At 29.4% G+C, this 21,842-nt stretch overlaps 10 protein-coding genes across 11 annotated transcripts; 6 read left to right on the top strand and 4 right to left on the bottom strand.

Annotated features, from left to right (window-relative positions):
• Positions 1-131: 131 nt before the first annotated feature.
• On the top strand, positions 132-3,712 carry LOC113789699 (uncharacterized). Its single transcript, XM_075823593.1, has 5 exons — positions 132-574; positions 2,044-2,326; positions 2,410-2,467; positions 2,540-2,722; positions 2,801-3,712. The coding sequence occupies exons 1-5, from the start codon at positions 296-298 to the stop codon at positions 3,381-3,383; spliced, it is 1,386 nt and encodes a 461-aa protein (XP_075679708.1). The 5' UTR covers positions 132-295; the 3' UTR covers positions 3,384-3,712.
• A 195-nt stretch (positions 3,713-3,907) lies between these two features.
• On the top strand, positions 3,908-4,601 carry LOC113790669 (uncharacterized). Its single transcript, XM_027340357.2, has 2 exons — positions 3,908-4,101; positions 4,164-4,601. Exons 1-2 carry the CDS (start codon positions 3,939-3,941, stop codon positions 4,574-4,576), a joined length of 576 nt encoding a protein of 191 aa, XP_027196158.2. The 5' UTR covers positions 3,908-3,938; the 3' UTR covers positions 4,577-4,601.
• Positions 4,602-5,066: 465 nt separating this feature from the next.
• Positions 5,067-7,286, bottom strand: LOC113799368 (uncharacterized). The gene has a single exon (XM_027349985.2). It carries the CDS (start codon positions 7,190-7,192, stop codon positions 5,123-5,125), a length of 2,070 nt encoding a protein of 689 aa, XP_027205786.2. The 5' UTR covers positions 7,193-7,286; the 3' UTR covers positions 5,067-5,122.
• A 16-nt stretch (positions 7,287-7,302) lies between these two features.
• LOC113789698 (uncharacterized) lies at positions 7,303-11,741 on the top strand. Its single transcript, XM_075823625.1, has 3 exons — positions 7,303-10,188; positions 10,273-10,973; positions 11,028-11,741. The coding sequence occupies exons 1-3, from the start codon at positions 9,252-9,254 to the stop codon at positions 11,601-11,603; spliced, it is 2,214 nt and encodes a 737-aa protein (XP_075679740.1). The 5' UTR covers positions 7,303-9,251; the 3' UTR covers positions 11,604-11,741.
• Positions 11,742-11,898: 157 nt separating this feature from the next.
• Positions 11,899-14,469, top strand: mldr (mitochondrial ribonuclease P catalytic subunit). The gene has a single exon (XM_027339449.2). The coding sequence runs from the start codon at positions 12,196-12,198 to the stop codon at positions 13,987-13,989; it is 1,794 nt and encodes a 597-aa protein (XP_027195250.2). The 5' UTR covers positions 11,899-12,195; the 3' UTR covers positions 13,990-14,469.
• LOC113789860 (translocon-associated protein subunit gamma) lies at positions 13,994-14,928 on the bottom strand. The gene is made up of 2 exons (XM_027339452.2): positions 14,614-14,928; positions 13,994-14,544 (listed from the first exon to the last, which is right to left on the bottom strand). Exons 1-2 carry the CDS (start codon positions 14,741-14,743, stop codon positions 14,123-14,125), a joined length of 552 nt encoding a protein of 183 aa, XP_027195253.1. The 5' UTR covers positions 14,744-14,928; the 3' UTR covers positions 13,994-14,122.
• A 55-nt stretch (positions 14,929-14,983) lies between these two features.
• On the top strand, positions 14,984-16,983 carry LOC113789859 (uncharacterized). The gene is made up of 5 exons (XM_027339451.2): positions 14,984-15,002; positions 15,091-15,196; positions 15,264-15,383; positions 15,453-15,511; positions 15,573-16,983. The coding sequence occupies exons 2-5, from the start codon at positions 15,125-15,127 to the stop codon at positions 16,222-16,224; spliced, it is 903 nt and encodes a 300-aa protein (XP_027195252.2). The 5' UTR covers positions 14,984-15,002; positions 15,091-15,124; the 3' UTR covers positions 16,225-16,983.
• Positions 16,410-16,988, bottom strand: LOC113789863 (large ribosomal subunit protein eL34-like). Its single transcript, XM_027339454.2, has 2 exons — positions 16,852-16,988; positions 16,410-16,782 (listed from the first exon to the last, which is right to left on the bottom strand). The coding sequence occupies exons 1-2, from the start codon at positions 16,914-16,916 to the stop codon at positions 16,479-16,481; spliced, it is 369 nt and encodes a 122-aa protein (XP_027195255.2). The 5' UTR covers positions 16,917-16,988; the 3' UTR covers positions 16,410-16,478.
• A 174-nt stretch (positions 16,989-17,162) lies between these two features.
• LOC113789858 (acyl-CoA desaturase 1-like) lies at positions 17,163-21,365 on the bottom strand. Of its 2 annotated transcripts, none has more exons than XM_075823628.1 (4): positions 21,179-21,365; positions 20,692-21,113; positions 20,039-20,611; positions 17,163-19,935 (listed from the first exon to the last, which is right to left on the bottom strand). In XM_075823628.1, the coding sequence occupies exon 4, from the start codon at positions 19,428-19,430 to the stop codon at positions 18,018-18,020; it is 1,413 nt and encodes a 470-aa protein (XP_075679743.1). In that variant the 5' UTR covers positions 19,431-19,935; positions 20,039-20,611; positions 20,692-21,113; positions 21,179-21,365; the 3' UTR covers positions 17,163-18,017. The 2 variants fall into 2 exon arrangements, with proteins under 2 accessions (XP_075679743.1, XP_075679744.1); XM_075823629.1 differs by having other exon boundaries at positions 20,135-20,611.
• Positions 17,187-17,840, top strand: mago (mago, exon junction complex subunit). Its single transcript, XM_027339453.2, has one exon. It carries the CDS (start codon positions 17,187-17,189, stop codon positions 17,643-17,645), a length of 459 nt encoding a protein of 152 aa, XP_027195254.1. The 3' UTR covers positions 17,646-17,840.
• Positions 21,366-21,842: the final 477 nt, after the last annotated feature.

Raw genomic sequence — 21,842 nt, 5'->3', positions numbered from 1 at the left:
ACGATTATTCTATGTCCGCTTGTTTTCGATTCTGCGTCCAAAAATTGGAAAAAAAAATTTTTTTGAATCGGTTGTTGATCAACGGTATATAAAAGGAAAACATACAAAGAAATGGAAGAAAAAAAAATCGGGCGCGAATGATGATGATGATGATCATGGTAAAAAAATAACAACAACAACAACAACGATACTGAAATTTGACAAAAAAAAAAAAAAAAAAAAACAATAAAAATTTTCAAACGATAATCAATCAGATCGAATCATTAATCGAATCATCATCATTTTGTTTTCGAAAATGTCATCAAGAAAATCATCATCATATTCCATTGCGAATGATTGGTCATTATTATGGCCAATGTTGAATCATGATCAACATTATTATCAGCTAAATAATCATTATAATAATCATTATTCAAATAAACGTTTTATATTAATGATTGGTTGTTTAATATCAATATTATTGAATCAATCATCAATTTTAATGGTTATGGCAACAACAACAACAACAACAACAACAAATCAACAACAACAAATTGATGATCAATTGGATAATTTATTTTCAAATCAAAAAATTGTAAGTGAAAAAAAAAATCATTTTTTCTTCTGTTTCAAGTCATATTTTATCATCATTGATTTTTCAATGCTTTTTTTTTTTGGTTGTTGTTGATCAGCTTAAATATTTTTTTTTTGTCAAAGATAAAAAAACATTAATCCTGTTCCAGAATTTTCCATTCATTTATTAAAAATTAATGATTTTGTTTTTTAAATTTCAATGAAATTCTGGTTATCTTCGTTGAAAAAAAAAACAGCAGCAGGAAAAAGAATCAAACAAAACGGATTTTTTCTATTAAAAAAAAAATCTTACCTGCAAAGCAATGTTAATTACAAGTGTTTAATTATAATCATTATCATTAAAGGTGTTTATCACAGAACAAAAACACACACACTTAACACACAGAGAGAAGAACCAAAAAGGAAATCATTAAAGAACCTTTTGGTTATTTTAAAGAAGAAAATCCCAAAAAATTAATTCAGCAAAGCAAAAAAACAAAACAAAAAAAAAATTATTCAGTAAAAGTCAAGTAAACATCATCATTATCTCAATTTAGATTAACTTATTGAAAAGTAGTAAAGAAAAGTAGAGAAAAAAATTTACAGAAATTTTTCCAATGAAAAATTGGATTTTTTTTCCTGTTTTTTTTGAAATTTAAAAAAAAATTTCATTACAGATAATGTCCATTGGGGTTAAGTGAAGGGAGAATCCTCTCTCTCTTCACCCCGTTGGCACGAAAAAAGTTTTTAATTCAGTTTTTTTTTTGTTTTTTTGTTTTGAACATCCTGATAAAGAAGAATTCCCATTCATTAATGACATACCCATGCACATTATATTCATTATTGATTGGCGAAAAAAAAATTTGAAAATTTTGTTTTTTTTCAAAAACAAAAATTCTTCTTGTTTGTTCACCCCCCTCCGCACTTCATTTTGTTTACATTACATCCCTAAACACCAACAGCAACAAAAAAACATTATGGAAACATTTTTTTGAATAATTAACCAAAAAAGAGAAAATTTTTTTCTTGTTTTTTTTTGGCCATTGACAAACAAACATAATAAACCCAGAGATATTTGTTATCTCTCCAATGGATGGTTGGATGAATGGGTTTTTTCAAATATTTTTCGTTGAGAGGATTCAAAGGATTATAGCCAATATAGGAATTTTTCATTGGAAGTTTTTTTAAAAATAGCAAATTTGTGTGCAAAAGAGAAAGAGAATCACAGAATTTCATAGAATCTTGGATTTGAATTGAGATTTTTCTTTCTTTTTTTTTGCGTTTGAAAATTGCATGATCTATGATGATCTATGTGATGGGAAAATGAACAATCCTCATCCAAATCAATTTTTGATGGAAGATTGTTTGTTTGTATTTGCAATGAGATTTGCCAATTTTGTTTATTCATTGGAATTTTGGTTTTTTTTATATCGACCATCGTCGTTTTATTTGCTAGAAAAACTTACCTTTTTTTCTCTCTTTTTTTAAAAGCTTGATTCAACAAAAGAAACACCAACATCTTCATCATCATCATCATCGTCATCATCATCTTCTTCATCACCATCATTATCATCGTCATCACCATTATCAACATCGACGACATACAATCAACCGATCAATAATATTATTATACAAGAATTATTAAAACAATCCAACAACAACAACAACAACAACAACAACATATTACAACGTTTGGATGGTCAACAATTTATCAATATATTTGATCGATTAATGGATGGTGAGCTTACAAGGATTATTGAACAAATCAAATCTAGTAAGTGTGTTTTGGGTTTGAGACATTCAGGACATTTTGATTCGATTTCAAAATATTTTTCTTCTTCTTTTTTTTGAACATAGAAAATAACAAATTCAATTTGATAACACCGAACAAATTGACAGCCAAGCAATATATTAGGTATGTCTCTGTGTTTTTGGTTTCAAATCTTATTTTTTTCATTTGTTGACATTTTTTCACTTTCACAATCAGTATTTTGGATAATTATAGTTCCGGTGAGGTTAGTGCACGTTTAGCATCCATTTTTTCATCATCATCATCATCGCCATCATTATTATCGTTGAATAATGGTGTTGGTGGTGGTAGTGGTAGACGTAATCGTCGATCATCATTCGATTCAATGACAGGTTTATCGATCGGTTATTCTAAACGAAGGTTTGTGTCATTTGTTTTTTCATAATGATTATTATCATCAATAATTTTTATCGATTTTTTTCAATTTGATTTCAATAGATTCGATCCAATGATTGGTTTATTACCAACCAAACGTGGAATGAATTTCGATGAAATGGATCATTCTGGTTTTGCTGGTTTTGCTAAACGTGGTACAGTTGATTTTGATGAAATGGATCATACAGGTTTTGCTGGTTTTAATAAACGTCGTTCAGCTGATTTTGATGAAATGGATCATTCAGGATTTGCTGGTTTTTCTAAACGTCGTAATTTTGATGAAATGGATCATTCGGGTTTTGCTGGTTTTGCTAAACGTTTTAATGATTTTGATGAAATTGATCGCAGTGGTTTTAATGGTTTTGCTAAACGTTCAGCAAATTTTGATGAAATTGATCATTCGGGTTTTGCTGGTTTTGCTAAACGTAAACAACAACAACATGGTTTTGATTTTGATGAAATGGATCGTTCTGGTTTTACTAATTCATTTGCAAAACGTTTAAATTTTGATGAACTTGATCGTTCAGGTTTTAATAGTTTTAAAAGATTTTATTTTGATCCAATTTCATATCGTTGGTCATTGAATGATTTAAAATTTTTTAAACAATTTGCCAATCGACCATTAATTAAACAACAACAACAGTAAATATTTTGTTTGTTTCTGTCAATCAAAAAGGAAAAAATTGAAATTAAAAATTATTTTAAATTTACAAAAAACAAAATTAAAGAAATATCACCTGAACACACACACACACACAACATATCCAACATTAACCAAGAATTATTTTGAAAAAAAAATCTTCACCAACAATCTACTCACCTTGATAAGCACCAACAGATCACACACCAAACAAACAAAACATTGAAACAACCAAAAAACAACCCCTGATATTTTTGACCTCGAAACCAGAAAAAAAATTCCAATTGTTAATTAATTAATTATTTATAGATTTTTGATGATGATGATGATGATGATGATTTAATTTGAACAAAAAAAAAACGAAAAAAGAAAGATTTTAAAAAACAAAAATTGTTGTTTTTTTTTTGGTTTGATCAAATTATTTTTGAATTCGAACGTTTTTTTCACCGTTCGATTCGAACGTTATTTAATTCGTTCGATTTTTTTGCTGGTTTGAAAACGTTCGATTTTTTTTTTCGTTCGAATTTTTTTTTTTTTTTTTTGGTTTGGTTTGAATTTGCCATGGATGGTTTTAGTGCTATTTGTTTGTTGATAATTTTTTTACAATTAATAATAATTTCATTGGGTAATTTTCATTTTCAAGATAAACATCATTATCATCAACAGGCAACGGTTAATAATCAGATTAGTACGGTTAATCCGCATGCATTTATGATCAGAATGCGTAAGTTTTCTTTTGATTTTTTTTTGCTTTTTTCAAAAATTTTGCTTGTTAAAAACATTTAGATGGATTTTTACCAATATTTCTTGGATCAATATTATTCATCAGTTTGTTTACCATAATGCTTATATTTATGTGGGGCTGTAATTATCATGATCCATTATTAACACATTCATCATTTGAATTAAGTGTTTCGAATGAAGAAGGTAGACGAAGACCAATACGGCCAACAATATTATCAATAAAAAATAAAATGAAACGAATGATGAAAACAAATCAAACAGATAATAGTCAATTAAGTAATCGAATGACAACAACAACAATACCACCATCATCATTATTATCTTCATCTTCATCTTCATCATCAACAGTACAACCACCATCAACAACAACAACCGAAGCTACAATAACATCGACAACAACAATGTCAAGTAAAGATTCATCATATGGATCAACAAACAAAACTAAAATGATCTAAAATAAAAATCTTTTTTTTTAAAAAATGATGGTAATTTTTTTTTGAATAAAAAATGAATAAAAATTTTGAAGAAAAAACAAAAAAAAATTTTCACAACCGGAATCGAACGATTAATATGCTGCCATCTATTGAATGTGAAAATTGATGTTTTTCCTTTTTTTTCATCATCAATAAATTCATCATCATAAAATCGAAATGAAAGAAACCTTGAAACAAAAACAAAAAAAGTTTTTCATTATTGTTTTTGAAATGAATGGCCAGAATATATATAGATAGTCGTATACAGATGCATATATGCCAGACATATACGTGCATCGGTGTATGTGTGTTTGACATTGAACTTAGCCTGAATTTTTTTTTTTTTTTGTTTCACAATCGATTCGAATTCACGTTAAAATTCACGTATACCCACCATCATCATCACACAATTTATTTATTCAATTCAATTATTCAAAAATTTACAAATTAAAGTCGAAAAGAAATGAAAAGAAGGAAAGACAACAAAAAAAAAAAAATAGTACAAAAAGAAACAGAAACACAAAACCACTACTCATCAAAAATATCGTTGTTATCAATATCGACGTCATAATCACCCTTTACATCAATCAAGATAGATTCCAACGTTTTTTTTAATATCTTATACTGGATGTAAGCTTGGCCAATTAAAGATATACCAAGCAACGATAAATGTTTCTTAAAAAATTTTGTAACCAGGGCATCCCACGTGATCACCACTGGTACAGCTCTTATCTTCACGCCCTTATGCAATAATTTTAATTCATTACCCAAAAGATCATATTTCCGTCCTTTCGTTGTTTCTGTTCTGGGTAAAAGATCTTTATTTGTTATACCAATTTCTATTAACGTAATTTCGTTGATTTTGCTATCGTGAATCAATAGGTCCGGTTTGTTATGATCAATTTTATTTGTTGTTACAATTTCCATGTCCGATTTGATTTTTACTCGATCATTTACAACCAACTTTTGCATACGATGTGAATTCAATTTTTTACATTTATTGATACCAAATTCAATTAATTTACTATAGTGAATTAAACGGACAACTTCATCATGCCTTTTTTTGTAATCGAAATTCAACATTTTTCCACAATAAGTAGCTAAATGGTCGACTGTTTTTTTCCCCTGATTGCAATGTGGACATTTCTTATTCAGGCCAGGAAAATACATATTCCTATCCTGTAGTTTACACAGCATAGCCTCCTCCTGTGGAGTGATATTTAATTTTCTTAGCCACAAGGATGATTGGACTTTATCGATAATATTATCATCATCATCAAATAGTTTACTATGTAACTGTTTGGACCCGATAATGTTCATTCGTTTTTCTTTCTGTTTGATTTTAAGTGAATTCAAATTGACTTCATCATCACTCATTTGGTATTTATATTTAATCTTTTCTTTAATATTACCAAGTGAAGTGTTGTTCGTCTTTTCAGATTCCCATATAGTATGGAAGTAAAGATTACCGTCCAGGGATTCGGCCAAATTCAACGATACAATTTCATTTTTCTCTACAATATTTTGAAGGCCTCTTCCCAATTCTTTACGATGAAGATACAGTCTATCCATATTTGAACTTCGACGAGTTATTTGATATTTGGCCAAAATACGTCTAATTCCTTTATCAAATTCTTCTAGTTCTCCTTCCGTAAAATCGATGATGCCCAAATAATAATTAAGTGGCGCGATAGCAAATTCATTAATTGCATGAAAAAGATTTTTAGCACTTAATTTTGAATTGCAAATTGATTCCACCCTACCGAACACCTTTTCTCTTATTGCAATTTTATTGTTTTCATGAAAAAGATTATTTGAATCCTCCAGAATTCCCAAATATTTATAGCCAATATCATCATTCACCATATCACCAAAGGATTCGATATCCCCAGTGTTATTAGCTGATTTTTGTTCATTGATAGATAGACCAATAGATTCGAATATTTCATTAGTTAATTTGCATAAGGAATTTAAATCAGACTGGTTATTTGCAATTAGTTTTATATCATCAATAAAACTAAGATGATTTCTTCCTATCCCATAATCGGATGTATACACCATGTCACATTTCAAATTAAGGATTCTGCTTAATGGCTCAAGGGCTAAAATGAATAACTGAGGAGACAAGGAGTCTCCTTGTAAAATGCCATTAAGAATCGATATTGTTCCAATTTCGCAATTGCCAACTTTTAGTGTCGTCTTTTGGAGGGCTAACATACGATTAATAAATTTTTTGATATTGGTCGGCAGCTCCAATTTTTCAAGGATATCATGGATATATTTATGCTGGATTGAATCATACGCCTTTTTAACGTCAACATAAGCAGTTTTCAATTGATTATCATTATCTTGGTTCAAGCATTTATTGACAAGTATTTGTAACTTAGACGACATTCCAGGTCGAGCACCCATTTGATTATTGATCACACTATATATACTATATGTAGAATGTTCTTTTGCACTTTGCTTCCAGCATTCCTTTTTGTGTGTTAACGCGTTCGCTACCGGAGATTTCGACAAAACACATAGAACTACAGCAAATAAACGACGCATATATGCGTCGCTGGTAGCGAACGCGTTAAATTTTTTTTTTTCCATAAAAGAAGAATTGGTGGTAGAAGCATAGCCAATGTCCACCAACCAACCATAATATTTTTGTTTTTACATTTACAATTTTTTTTTCATTTTTTTCTTGATTTGTCCGCTATAAGTTATTGTTGGTTTAACACCATAACAGCAGCAACAGCAGATAATTTTTTTTTTTGATTAAAACACTGGAAATGTCTATCAAATTCCAGAAAGATTATTATTGATAAAAAAATTCCCCTAATCATCATCATCAAATATCATAACCCTAATCATCATCATCATCATCATCATTCGAATGAAAGATTTTTGAGAATTTTTTCAACACACAAAATTCGCCAACATTTCATTAGAAAAAAACAACAGCCATTTTTTTCTCGTTGTTGCGATACATAAAAACAAAACATACATCTTTAGTGAGCGAAAAACACACATCACATCACACCACAAACGAGCCGTGCAACATCTATATCCATACATGTAATGTGAGTGAGCAAATCACAGATACAAAAACAAAAAGTAACAAAAAACGTCAACACATTCGAGCAACGTAAAAACGAAAAAAAAACATTTTAACAATTCAACTTGATGATTAATTTGTCTGAAAAAATATGATCAAATATTATTTGTTTCGTTGATATCAAACACCCGATATATAAATATAAATCGTTATCGTTGGCAAAACGGAAATCACAAAACAAAAAAATCATATTTGATATTCGTTTGGTTTGGTTGGAAAAGCCTTTGATTTTTCTCAGACGACGAAGAAGAAGAAAAAAAAATGAAAAGATATTTCGATTTATGATAATTTCTTTCCAATCAATATCGAATCATTTTTTCATTTTTTTTTTTTTTGGTCATCATTCATCATTATTACGCAACATTGAAGATTTTTTTTTTTGTACAATTTTATCCATCGATTTTGGTCCAAATAATCATCATCTTTATACTTTGACTACCCCCTTTCAACATATCAATCGATTATTTTTTCTGTTAGCTTCAACCAAATTTAGTGAGAGGGAGAACGAGAGATTTGCTGTAACTAACAAACAGACACACACCAATATCTGTAATTTGTAGTTATTTTTCAAATCTTTTAAATTTTTTTGTAAAAGAAGAAGAAAAAAATTATTCAACTTTCATATTTTATTTTTTTTCACCACTATCCTTGATTCCGAAAAATTTGATTTTGTTTCCCAGACAAAAAAAAAAGAGTTAAATGTCATCAGTTGGCTTTGTTTTGATTTGATTGATTGATTTAAAAAAACGATAAAGTTGTCGGTAGTCTGAAACGAAAAAAAATTCAACCAAACATCATCGACTTTAAAATCTATTGATAACCAGACATATCAACGAAAAAACATTAACGAAAAATTTGAGCCACCAAGTTGAACGTTTTACAACCACCGTAATCATAGGTTTATTAATATTTTTGGCTCCGTCAATACGGAGTCATTATCAAAATCAACATCAACAACAACAATTGGAACAACAACCAAGTATCGATCATGGTGATGAACAACAACAACAACAACAAGAATCCCAATCATCATCATCATCATCGATAGCTGAAGCAAATAAACATCGACGTAATCGTCGTCGTCGTCGAAGACAACGACGATATCAGCAGGTTATATTTCGACAAGCTGATGATGCTGATAATAATGATGATGATTTAATTGAAGATATTGTTGAAGTTGGTGAAGATGATGAAGCTGATTTAGTTGCTTTAGTTCCTGAAGAAGAAGAAGATGATGATGATGATAATGGTACGGTATCGGACGATAATGAAGAGGAAGATGATGATGATGGTGATGATAACGATATCGATGATGGTGAATTATTTATTCCTGATGATGATGATGATGATGAAGAAGAAGTGGAAATTGAAAAACAACAACGTCATCATGCCATTGAACGATTAAATCGACGAATAAATGCTGCACGATCAAATAATTCGAATATCGGTCAAAAACATCGAAGATTTAATTTTCGATTTCTACGTAATCGACACCATCATCATCATCATCATCATGGTCATCATAATCATGATCAAGAACAATCGGAAAATATGAAGAATTTAGCCGTTCCACAACGAAAAGAATCAACATCATCCACTTCGACATGTCATAGTTCATGTTCATCAAGTAATATTGGTGGTCATCATCATCATCATCATAATCATAATCAAAAGAAAAAGAAATCATCATCAATATTGTTAAAAATACCGAATTTTATTCGTACAAATTTATTTAATTCAATATTTCATCATTCGAATCATCATAACGATGATGGTGAAGATGATCAAAATGATGATGATGATGATAATGATATTGATGATGAACAACTTTCGAATGGTTATGATGATTGTGATGAAAGCGCCATTGGTGGCGAGCAATCAAAACAAATGAATAATAATGTTAACAACATTGTTGTGCATAATAATGATTTGGCGCTGGATATTTGTAGACCAACATCAGCACAACAACAACGACAACAATTACATGATGTTTCAAACATGGTGGACAATGGTGATTTAGAAATATTTAATTTGATTGATCATAATAATCAAATGATTTCAATTGACCATAATAATTGTAATAATAATAATAATAATAATAATGAACAACGACAAAATGATTCAACAATATCGACAAATGAACAACAACCAACAGCTGATCATAATTTAATTCGAATAAGAAATAATTCGATGTCTCGCTTTATTGTTGATTCGATTGATTCAACAAAAGAATCAACAATTTCTTGTTTACAATGGCAAACAAATCATAATAACCGTCCAATAATAAGTAAAAATCATAATAATAATAAGAATAAAAATATGGAAGAAATTATTGATCATCATTATTATCATTATTATCGTAATGATGATTATTTTATGCCGAATACATCGTATACATGGTCTTATTATCGAAATAATTTACTTTCAGTTATTAACAGTTCACCATACATACATCGAACGTTTAAATTTGAATTGTTAAACAAAAATGGTTAGTTTTTAAATGTTTTTTTTTTTTTTTTTTTTTTGAATTGCTGAATATATTCATTTGAATTTTTTTTTAATCATTTCAAAGGTGTTGTAAAAGGTTTATGTCCATTAGCACGTTCTGGACATCGAATCGTATCGGATGAACATTATGTCTATCTATTTGGTGGATTTAATCCGGATATTGTTGCAAGTGCACGAGTACCTGATGATGAACAATGGAAAAGAAGTAAACCACTTTTCAAAGAATTATGGCGTTATTCGAAATTGACACAAACATGGCAATATCTACGATGTGGTGGTACAGCACCAGTCGAATTAGCTTCACCATGTGCTCTGTTGCTTGGACCTAATCGTTTGATGATATATGGTGGAAGTGGAATGCCATTCGGTTCAGCAAGTAGCAATAAAATGTACATTTGTGATCTTGAACGTCTTCATTGGTCGCAAGTTGTGTATGAAAATCAATCAACTTCCATCGAAGATGGTGTCGATGTTTCATTCGATAATCAACAAAATCAAATTGATACAGAAATACCTGAACCAGCATATGGTCAGGCTATTTGTTTTGATCAAGAAAATGATTTAATCTATGTTTGTGGTGGTACTACTGGTTTCGATTATTCGCTCAATCTTCATGAATTTAATTTACAAACACGAAAATGGCGATTATTATCTCATACACCACAATCAATCGAACCTAGATATCGTCATGAAATGGCATTATATCAAAGAAAATTATTCATAATTGGTGGTGGAACTTCAGGTCAATCATTTGCAATGGATAAAGTAAGTTTCACATGGTTTTAAACAATAGTCTTAATTACCCCCTTTTTATTACAGATACCAGTATTCGATTTAAATGTCGAAAAATGGTCTGTGGTTGATACTAAACCATGGCAACAATCTGGTCAAGAACAAATATATCCAGCACCTCGTTATAGTCATGATTGTGGACAGATTGGTAGATTAATCTACGTAGTTGGTGGTGCAGATCAACATCAAGCTTTTGCCGATTGTTGGAGTTTAGATTTAGAAACATTACAATGGACAAAACATGTTGGTTGTTCTTTACCTCAACCTTGTTATTTTCATTCAGCTACCGTAAGTCCAAATGATGGAGAAATGTTTGTTTTTGGCGGTGTTAATTGCGTTCAACGTAAACGTCGTAGTGATGCAATGTATCGATGTTGGTTATCAGTACCATCATTACAACGAATGGCTCAAGAAGCTATTATTCAATTTTTACATAATGATAAACATATTTCTGGTTCTAATGCGGGTTGCATTGAAAACAAACGAAAAAAGAATGATCCAAATAGACATCATACAAAATCACGTTTATCCATTAATTATCTGCACGAGTATTTTCAATGTATGCAAATTAGCCATCAACTATTGAATCTTCCTAAATTCTAACAACAACAACAACAACAAAAATGTGATTCTTTAATGTTTGCGTCTTTCCTCTTTGCTTTACCATCGATTCGTTTATTTTTATTATTATTATTGACAAAGTCAAAAGACAAGATATATTCGTGATTCTTCTTCTTCTTCTTCAAAAAACAACCGCAAGTTTTAAGTGTCATTTTTCTTTTTATTCTCTAATGATGACTTACTGATTATTATTATTATGTTTGATGAAATCTTCTAAAAAAAAAAACATTGACGTAAAATTTTAAAATTTTTTGTTTTTTTTTTTGTTATTTTCTGATATTTATTATGATTATCCATTTATTTTGTCAACGACTCTCTATATAACACATTTGACAGAAACACAAATCAGATTTTTTCATTTTTTTTGTTTTTTTTTCGACTTTTAATGATGACACTACTTAATGTTATTTTTTAATTACCTATTATCAATCAATCAATCAACAACAGCAAAGATTTTTCGTTCGAAACAAAAAAAAATGAATAAATTAAAAATTTTCTTTCAATAACGTATTATATGAATGTGTTTTGGATTCGGGAATTTTTTTCAAAAAAAAAAACATATCACGCGTGAAAAATGTTCAAAATGATTTTTGGCCGTAAATTGATTCAATCAAAATCTTTACAAATACATCGATTATTTGCTACATCGATATCGAAACGTATTGAAGATCGTAAACTAGGACGTTTAGCATTGTTACGTAAAGCAATTAATGAAATATATCAAAATCAAAATCATAATAATCGAAATTTTGATTGGAACGATGCCCGTAAACAGCTGTATGAACGTCAAATACATTTTCCTTCGAATTTTGAATTTACATTACTTTCAGCATTCGATGTTAATAATGTTCAATTATATGATGAACAATATCAACTTGATTCGAATTTATTTCATGAGATAGCCAATTTTGTTTCAAAATCAAAAACATTACAATCGAATAAAATTGCATCGATTCGATTTTGTGTATTTTTAAGTCAATATCCACAATATTTATCCGAACAACAATTGGAATTTATTCGGAAAATTGCCTTATCAATTGCCAATGATTCGATACAAATTAAACCGGTAATAATCGATATAGTCACAGCACTTGCACATTCTTCACCGGAAAATTGTCGATTAGCATGTCAATTGTTACCGAAATTCTTAACATCACAAAAATATGCATTCAGTTTACGTTTAGAAATTATACGGATTTTATTTCAAGCTCTTATCAATCATCGAATGTCCGAAGAATTGTTACAATTTTTACAACAAAATTCACAAATTATTGATAATATTGATCTTACTACATTTGGACAATTAATTTCATTGATTGCTAAAACACGTTTAAGTCCACGAAAATTTTCCAAACAAAATCTTATCGATATGATTCGATGTTTAAGTGATCTGCATATGCCTTTATTAGCTGATGATATGGTTATATTAGTGGATAAAATTCTTAAACAAAAACTTGGTTATAAACATATTGAAGATGTTCAAATTGATCGAATAAAAGGTATTTGTCCTTGTTGTGGTAATCAACTTACAGGATTAAATAATGATGAATTTTTACAATTAAAACAACATTTTAAATCAATAATTTTCGATTCAAATGATCAATATATGATGGACAATCTTACCGAATATCATTTACAATTGATGGATTTTGAGCAGAAAATCTTGATTAACGACGATTCAAATAAACCACGATATGATTTGATTGTCGATGGCCTTAATATTAGTTATAGACGTTCGAAATCAATTGTCCAAGATAAAACTGGTTTACGAACATTTGCCAAAGTTTATAAAGTAAAAGATATTGATAATCAAATTGTTACAATAATGGAACAAAATTATTTAATGTCAAAATATAAAAGAATATTATTGATTGGTAGACAACATATGAAATCATGGTTTCAACTTAAACGTATGTGTCAACATTATACAAATTCAATTGATTTAAATCTTTTATTGGATCGTACACGTGATGATAATTATATATTGTATGCTGCTATACAACATCCACAAACAATGATTCTATCATCTGATCATTTTAAAGATCATCAAAATAAATTTATTGATTGGTATCGAAATAATAATAGTTCAATGATAGATAATGATGACAATGAAATTCGACCAAATCTTGGCTTGATATTTAAAAGATGGTTAAAATCAAGACAGATTCGTATTGAACAAGGTTCAAATTTATTACAATATCCAAATCAATTTGATATAAAAATTCATTTTCATCATTCAAATGATAATTCTGAATCCGAATTGCCCATTCTACATATACCGGTTGTATTAATACCCGATCCATATGATAATGATGATCATAAAATTGGTTGGATTTGTGCAATGGACAAATTGAACAAAACTCAATAAAAAATAAATAGTTTTTTTCCTTGATCATTTTTGAAATTTATTTTTGTTTTCAGAGTAAATTTAAAAAAAAAATAATATGTGTATGAAATACAAATCAATTTCTTCTTCTCAAATTTTCCTCTCATCATTATTATTATTTTGATCCAGTGGATAATAATGCAACAACAGCACCCGAACCAACAACCGAAAGTAAATAATTCAATGTTGGACTAAACGATCGGAAAATATAGAATGAACCAAGTATGACCATTGTATAGAAGATAGCATTATTATAGAAAATTGAATATGTTGTTGCTTCAAAATCGGCTACAACATTTTTTTTCCATAAAATTCGTTCATCTTTTTCTTTTTTATTCATTGTTTGTTGTTGACCTGAAAGTGATTGTAAAACTTCTTTGGCAACAGCATCTTCACGTTTTTGAGCAATTTTATGTTTCAAAACAAATTTTACATTATTATAACCGAATGCAACTAGCCATGTATTGATCAATGATCCAATAATGAATAAAATCCAATAAGATTCCAATTCCAATTGATAGATTCGAAGATATAACCCTTTATGGAATCAAAAATTATTTTTGTATTTGATAAATAGTAACATCATCATTATAAACAAAAACTTACAAAGCGGTACAATCGATACAACCAATGCAATACCATAAAACATTATCATTGCTTTACGGCTAATTTTTCGGGAAAAATCCTGAAGCAAAAGCTCCTCTTCGCGTGTTAACATTTTTTTCGATGTAGTCATTGTCAGGAATTTTATCGTTAACCGGTCTCGAAATCTGGTAAATCTGTTTTTTTGGAAACAAAATAATAAATGAAAGGAAATGCTTTAAAGCACACAAGCAAAAAAGATTCGGGATAAACGTTGCCACAAAGTGTACACGTCTGCATGCATCAAATTTGGACACTATTAACACTTGACGACTATAATGACTAAAAATGTTATTTTTTATTTTTATTATAAAAAGATTCTATTTTCAGTTGTTGACACAATATAATTGAAGGTGAGACGAAAGGCTTTGGTGTTTTTGGTTTGATTTTAAAATTTAAAATTTAATCATTTTTTTTTCGTTACAATTTGATCATCGATAGTCACAATTTGGATTTTTTTTTTTCGTTGTCAAAAATGATAAACAATAATCTCCGTAATGGTCACCGTATTGGTCGACTTTTTCAATCGATGATCAATACCAATTCGGTTTGTATTGATTATTGAGTAAAAATTTCGTTTTATAATATTTTCATTTTATCCATTTTGGAAATAGATTCGAATTCAACAAACACAAACATCATCAGCTACATTATCATCTGAATCATCATCATCATCATCATCGGTTAATAATGAAAAACCAAAACGAATGAAAACATTAGCTATATATCGTTGGGTAAATAATTGTCAACAACAACGTATTTATCTTTGATAAATTATTATCATTTTTTTCCCCTGTATAAAGGATCCAGAAAAACCTGGAATGAAACCGCATATTCAAGATTATAAAATTGACCTTAATGAGTAAGTTTTCTGTAGTTTGTTTATAAATATTTTTAAACTATCAAAAATTGAAAATTTTTAGTTGTGGCCCAATGGTATTAGATGCATTGATCAAAATAAAAAATGAAGATGATCCTACATTAACTTTTCGACGATCATGTCGTGAAGGTATTTGTGGTTCTTGTGCGATGAACATTGATGGTACAAATACTCTGGCATGTATAGCCAAGATTAGTGATGTGGATAAAGTGACTAAAGTACTACCTTTACCTCATATGTTTGTCGTCAAAGATCTGGTACCGGATTTAACTTTATTTTATGAGCAATATCGTTCAATACAGCCTTATTTGCAACGTAAAGATAATGTTCCAGTTGGTACTCGACAAAATCTACAATCGATAAAAGATCGTGATAAATTGGATGGTCTTTATGAATGTATACTATGTGCTTGTTGTTCAACATCATGTCCAAGTTATTGGTGGAATCCTGATCGGTATCTTGGTCCAGCCGCTTTGATGCAAGCCTATCGATGGGTAATTGATTCACGTGATCAGGCTACCGAAGAACGTCTTGATCGTCTTAAAGATCCATTCTCATTGTTTAGATGTCATACTATCATGAATTGTTCACGAACCTGTCCAAAACATTTAAATCCAGGTCGTGCTATTGGTGAATTGAAAAAATTAACATCAGGTTTAGCTCAAAAACCTGTACCAGATATGCAAACACCGTGATTTGTTTTTGTAGTGTTTTTTTTCTAGAATATTCAATATATTAAAGCAATATTAAGAAAATACTTAATTCTTTGTAATTCTCTAGCCTAATTTTGTTCTAAAGAAACCGATTTTCTTGGTCAGAGAAAATAAACAAAATTCACCAAAGATGACCAATCTTTGATGGTTTTTGGCAAAATAAAAGATTTAAAATGTTTTGTTCCATTTTATTTGAAAAAAAGTCAATCATTTCTTATGTTGTTAGATTACAAAATTTATTTCTTATCCGAAGTACCCGCTGCTGGTTTTGCGGTTTTTTGTTGTGCACGCAATACTTTGGCTACAATCTTTTCTTCTTCAATCAAAAATGCTCGTACAATACGTGATCGAACACATTGTGCACATTTTGTTCCACCATAAACCCGGCTAACTGTTTTACGTCGTCTTGATAATCGAGTCAATTCTCGTGGACGAGCATAAGCTAAACCACGTAATTTATTTTTACAATCACCACATTTTGCTACGGATCCGGATTTTTTCGTATATAAATATACCAATTTACCTCCAGGAGTTTTCGAACTATTCGAAAATACAATACACAAACATGTTAGATGTATTCAAAAGTTCAATTGAATAACAATAACTTACATTTTTCTTCGATTTGATTGTGTATTATACGACAATCGTCGTCGATAAGTCAATCTTTGGACCATGGTTGAAATGATTATAAAAAAAATTGGTGAATCAAAAATCGTGAAAAAACCAAAACCAAAAAGAACACACACAGCATTCACACGCACACACACGAGCAAAAGGAAATGATCACAATTTGTGTTTGAGAAAAGCGTGCATTTTTTTTTTTTTTGGTCCTGTTCATCAACACTAGTACATTCTGCTCATTGTTTCCATTAAACTCTCAGTGTGTTTTTGTGTGTTTTGTGCCGCTAATTGTAAATCAATTTTGTTTTTTCATTTGGTAAATCATGTCATCAAATAATACACAAATGAAAAATTTTTATCTTCGTTATTATGTTGGACATAAAGGTAAATTTGGTCATGAATTTTTGGAATTTGAATTACGTCCCGATGGTAAATTACGTTATGCAAATAATTCAAATTATAAAAATGATACGATGATTCGTAAAGAAGCTTATATATCACGTGCTGTTATGGATGAACTTCGTCGTATAATCGAAGATTCCGAAATAATGAGTGAAGATGATGCTGTTTGGCCAATGCCAGATCGTGTTGGACGACAAGAACTGGAAATTGTTAATGGTGATGAACATATTAGTTTTACTACCAGTAAAATTGGTTCATTAGCCGATGTACAAGAAAGTCGTGATCCAGAAGGTCTTCGTTGTTTTTATTATCTGGTCCAAGATCTTAAATGTTTGGTTTTTTCACTTATTGGTCTACATTTTAAAATTAAACCAATCTAAGAAAAAACAACAACAATTTCCATTCGATCATTTAAAATTTTCAAATTCATAATTAAAAAAACAATTATTCTTTTTTTTCAAATCAATTTGTAATGCTTAATTCCATTTGTAATAATTATTATCATGATTTTTTTTTCATTTTATTTTAATCCTGTTTATGAAAACAACAAAATAAAAATATGAATTCGGATAAAACTGTTTATATATCAATGATAAAGTATAGATTCTCAAAAGGAATGGGGACATCAAATAATCATCCAAATGAAAATTCGGGAAAAGAAACATTGGATAGGATTCTATAGGATTTATGTTGAGTGAATAGTGATTGTTGTTGCAATATCTTTAAAAAAATGTAATTAAAAATAATGATAATCATGTTTCCCAACGATAAATGAAAATTTCTCTATCAGTAAAATATTTATAGATAAGAAATGGATAGAGAAACCATAATGTTACAATCGAACCAGCAATCCAATCAAAACAGGCATTCAATATTCGAAATGTTAATGATCGTGGATGATCAAAATATGCTGGTATTCCTTTACGACGTACAATACCCATTATAACACGTGGTGATGCTTTTTTACAATCATATGTTAGGCCAATTATTTGTGTAATATGTATAAAATGACTGATTGGATCAAAATATTCCCAATATTCTTTTTCATTCGAACGATAATCATATGGAAAAACATGATGATAATTATGATTACCTTCACCCATCGATAGATAATTTATGATACGATTATCAGCTGGACGAATACGAAAATCATATGGCCGATAACCATAATGATGTGCAACCGAATTAACACAAAACAATAAATGCAATACAACTGTTGTACGAATGATAACAATCACATAGAAAGCAGTTAAAAGATTTTCATTCCATAAAAGCCAAGGTACTATAGTCGGTAATATGATATTAAGCACAATAAACAATGGTACATAAAATCGATGTTGAAAACGAATCAATGGATCATTCCAAAGATCGGAAACATCAAATTTTTTACCCATTGCAATTACAACGGGTGATTTTTTCCATAACCACCAGCCAACATGAGCATGAAATAATCCTTTAGCCGGATTTTTTGGATCAGCTTCAGTATCCGAATATTTATGATGATTACGATGATCACGTGCATATGAAAAAATAGTACCATTCATGGTCATAGTTTGTAACAACATCAATCCAAGACGTAATATTGGTTTTGCTTTGAATGATCGATGTGCCCAATATCTATGTGCACCGACCGACATACCCATACCGGTAAAATAGCCCAATGTAATGGCTGATGCGGCTGTCCAAAATTTTACCGGATAAACAGCTGCATGATAACAAGCAAATATACAGGTAATATGTAATGCACTCAAATAGAATATATTATTCCATTTCAATCGACAAGCAGTATGACAAATTTTTTCCCAACGATTTTTAGCAATACGTTTTGGACCAGGTATATAATCAAGTTTACCGGGACATAATGGATATTCTTTCATTGTTATAATTTTTTCATTCAAATCATTCTGTTGATTAATAATATTAGCTATTGATTGATCTAATTCAATCAATTCTTTTGGTTCACCTGGAATCGAACAATATTGTTCAATATTTTTATCAATTTGTTTATTATCTTCATTATCATCATTCGTTGTTACAATGGTTGAATCAATAGAAATTTTTACATTTTTAACATTTGAATTCAATTCATTTGTATTATTATTTAAATCGGTGGATAGCTGTCCACCATTCGGTATTGTGATCGATGATGTTGTTGATGATGGCATAATGATGATGATGATGATGATTAATTTGATCAAAAATGCTGCATCAAATTAACCACACAATCATTGATGATTGCGTTATATAACCAGAGGAAAAAAAACTCGATTCGCTTAACTGATTGAAATGAAAAACTGGTTAGAATGACGATTCTCAACCAGAAAAGAAAAGTTGTTCTTCAATAAAACTTGCTTAAACACACACACAAACAAACAAAGTTTTTTTGAATTATTCAATCAAATCGATGAAGTAAACATTCAATGATTCGAATGGCTGATGATGATGACGATAACGAATCGATTCAAAGAATGATTACAAATGGACGGAATGATTCGAACATCGATTAAACGAACAAAACAAAAAACAAAAACAAAAAAAAACAAAATCAGAAATATAATTGGATCATATCGCGTAGAGTGTTAATGATAAATTTTGAATAGTCTTTCTCTCATTACGACGATCGTTGAATGTTGTTGTGACGCGAAAGTAATTTTTTTTTTGTTCAAATTCCTTGTTAGAGTTTGATTCAAAAAAAAAAAAAAAAAAAAAAAAAAACAAAAACAAAAACAAAATTAAATCTAATCAATGATAATATCCTCCATACAAAAATCACCTCTTATTACTACTACTAAAAACTAACTAAGGAATCAATTCAGATTGTCATTGGCACACTAAATAATTTAAAAAAAAAATTCGTCACATAAACAACCATTATTGATCATTGTCAAAAGGTGGATGGCCATTTTTTCAAACATCATAATCATAATCATGGTGATCCAGTGTCAACAGGTATTTGTTGGATAGTGAATAAACAATTGTCCAACTACACGTCCAAATATAAATATTCCACAGATGGTAATGTATTTGTAGTTCAATAATTTTGTTTTCATTCGTCGTTTGTTTGTCGTGCCATGAAATTATCGGAACTATGTCATGAAACATAAAATATAAGATACTTTAATGTCTGTATAATAATAGTAGGGGGTGGCCTTGTAAATTATTTAGTTATTTCTTTGACTATGATCATTTGCTAATCGATCGGAACATTCATTTTGTCTTGTTTGTTGTTTTGTCTTGTTTTTGAATCAATTATTGATGTTCATATATCGATTCATCATTTAGATATAAAAATAGTAGTGATATGATTTCAATTCAATTGTTTCTTGATTCAAATTTCTTATTTCGGCTTAAATGAAATGGAGCAACAAAAAAAAACAAAATATTCAATGTTATTCATCATGATTCATAATAATAATAATCGTTTACCTTCAATCAATCAATATGATCAAGATAATGATGAAGATGATGCCCGAAGGCAGACAAAATTTGTTTTCTCTTTCGCATTTTTCTTGCAGCTGTAAATTGATATTGAATTTTGTGGACAAACATCAGATATGCAAATCGAATATATAATGGTCTGATTGATACTATTTTTTTGAGTTATAATTTAGCGAAAGAGAAATAGTTTAAGTGTGGAGAGAGTGAAGATACAAGGAAATGGAAAAGATAGTTGGCCATCAACCAAGTGTGGAAAAGATTTTCCACTGGCGGAAAAAAACGATAAACCTTGTTCAATATTTATTTATGTTAATCCATTTGATGTTGTTTGTTTTTTGTTTTTTTCGTTTCCACAAACAAAAAAATCATAATCTGACATTGAACGGTAGCTGAAAATTGATGATGACGCACTTAATAAAAATGGATTGCATCATTTTTTTTCAATAAATTAATAATCATTATCATTGAAACTTACCTAAGATAACACATTTTATCGTTTAAGTGCAAATTTTTTCATTTTTTTTTCTCAAAAAAAAATTGAACATTTGTTGTTGTTGTTCGTTTGTTTGTCGTTCGTAACATTCGAATCATTTCATTCAATAATAATATTTGTCGACGATAGATGGCCGTACTTGAGTTAATCGAATGATTCGAATCAACAAAACAAACAAAAAAAAACAAAATATTCGAATCGGAAATCGATCAATCAAAATCGTTTCGATGAATATATATTTTTTGTTTAAATGTGATGATCATCATGATCAATATTCGATGAGAATAAAATGAACAAAACGAATATTTAAAAAAAAAATCTAATCGATCAACCGGTGCAAACACTCAATCAATCAATCTTTTAATCGATTTGTTTGTTGATTGAGAATTTCTTCTTTTTTTCCCCCCGTTTGTTTGTTTGTTTGTTTATTCGAACGAATTCAAGAGCCAATTGAAAAAAGAAAGAAAAGAAAAGAAGAATATTCTTATATTCAATATTCGGGTATGTTTGTTTGGCTATGACACTATAGTTTTGGTCAATTAATTTTTTCTTATTTATTTTCATTCATTCAGGCGTATTCGAATTTGAAATCATTTTTCTTCGCAAATCATATGATGATGTTAATGTTAATGTTTTTCTTTCAAAC

Source organism: Dermatophagoides pteronyssinus, unplaced genomic scaffold, assembly GCF_027571235.1.
Source record: "Dermatophagoides pteronyssinus isolate colony J.1.1.1.1 unplaced genomic scaffold, Derpt_VIB-CSIC_2022.12 sq0032, whole genome shotgun sequence".
Lineage (NCBI taxonomy): Eukaryota > Metazoa > Arthropoda > Arachnida > Sarcoptiformes > Pyroglyphidae > Dermatophagoides > Dermatophagoides pteronyssinus.
Note: the sequence above shows the minus strand (reverse complement) of the source record. Positions and strands in the feature narration are given on the sequence as shown.

Bases quoted from the DNA above. Each gene is read 5' to 3' on its own strand.
- mago (XM_027339453.2), top strand. From the start codon at position 17,187: ATGTCATCAAATAATACACAAATGAAAAATTTTTATCTTCGTTATTAT.
- LOC113789860 (XM_027339452.2), bottom strand. From the start codon at position 14,743: ATGACTACATCGAAAAAAATGTTAACACGCGAAGAGGAGCTTTTGCTT. The intron at 14,545-14,613 runs GTAAGTTTTTGT...GATTCCATAAAG, and splicing joins TGTATCGATTGTACCGCTTT to GGTTATATCTTCGAATCTAT.
- LOC113789859 (XM_027339451.2), top strand. From the start codon at position 15,125: ATGATAAACAATAATCTCCGTAATGGTCACCGTATTGGTCGACTTTTT. The intron at 15,384-15,452 runs GTAAATAATTGT...CCCTGTATAAAG, and splicing joins CATTAGCTATATATCGTTGG to GATCCAGAAAAACCTGGAAT. The intron at 15,512-15,572 runs GTAAGTTTTCTG...GAAAATTTTTAG, and splicing joins TATAAAATTGACCTTAATGA to TTGTGGCCCAATGGTATTAG.
- LOC113790669 (XM_027340357.2), top strand. From the start codon at position 3,939: ATGGATGGTTTTAGTGCTATTTGTTTGTTGATAATTTTTTTACAATTA. The intron at 4,102-4,163 runs GTAAGTTTTCTT...AAAAACATTTAG, and splicing joins TGCATTTATGATCAGAATGC to ATGGATTTTTACCAATATTT.
- mldr (XM_027339449.2), top strand. From the start codon at position 12,196: ATGTTCAAAATGATTTTTGGCCGTAAATTGATTCAATCAAAATCTTTA.
- LOC113789699 (XM_075823593.1), top strand. From the start codon at position 296: ATGTCATCAAGAAAATCATCATCATATTCCATTGCGAATGATTGGTCA. The intron at 2,327-2,409 runs GTAAGTGTGTTT...TTTTGAACATAG, and splicing joins TATTGAACAAATCAAATCTA to AAAATAACAAATTCAATTTG. The intron at 2,468-2,539 runs GTATGTCTCTGT...TTTCACAATCAG, and splicing joins ACAGCCAAGCAATATATTAG to TATTTTGGATAATTATAGTT.
- LOC113789698 (XM_075823625.1), top strand. From the start codon at position 9,252: ATGAAGAATTTAGCCGTTCCACAACGAAAAGAATCAACATCATCCACT. The intron at 10,189-10,272 runs GTTAGTTTTTAA...ATCATTTCAAAG, and splicing joins TGAATTGTTAAACAAAAATG to GTGTTGTAAAAGGTTTATGT. The intron at 10,974-11,027 runs GTAAGTTTCACA...TTTTTATTACAG, and splicing joins AATCATTTGCAATGGATAAA to ATACCAGTATTCGATTTAAA.
- LOC113789863 (XM_027339454.2), bottom strand. From the start codon at position 16,916: ATGGTCCAAAGATTGACTTATCGACGACGATTGTCGTATAATACACAA. The intron at 16,783-16,851 runs GTAAGTTATTGT...ATTTTCGAATAG, and splicing joins CAATCAAATCGAAGAAAAAT to TTCGAAAACTCCTGGAGGTA.
- LOC113789858 (XM_075823628.1), bottom strand. From the start codon at position 19,430: ATGCCATCATCAACAACATCATCGATCACAATACCGAATGGTGGACAG.
- LOC113799368 (XM_027349985.2), bottom strand. From the start codon at position 7,192: ATGGAAAAAAAAAAATTTAACGCGTTCGCTACCAGCGACGCATATATG.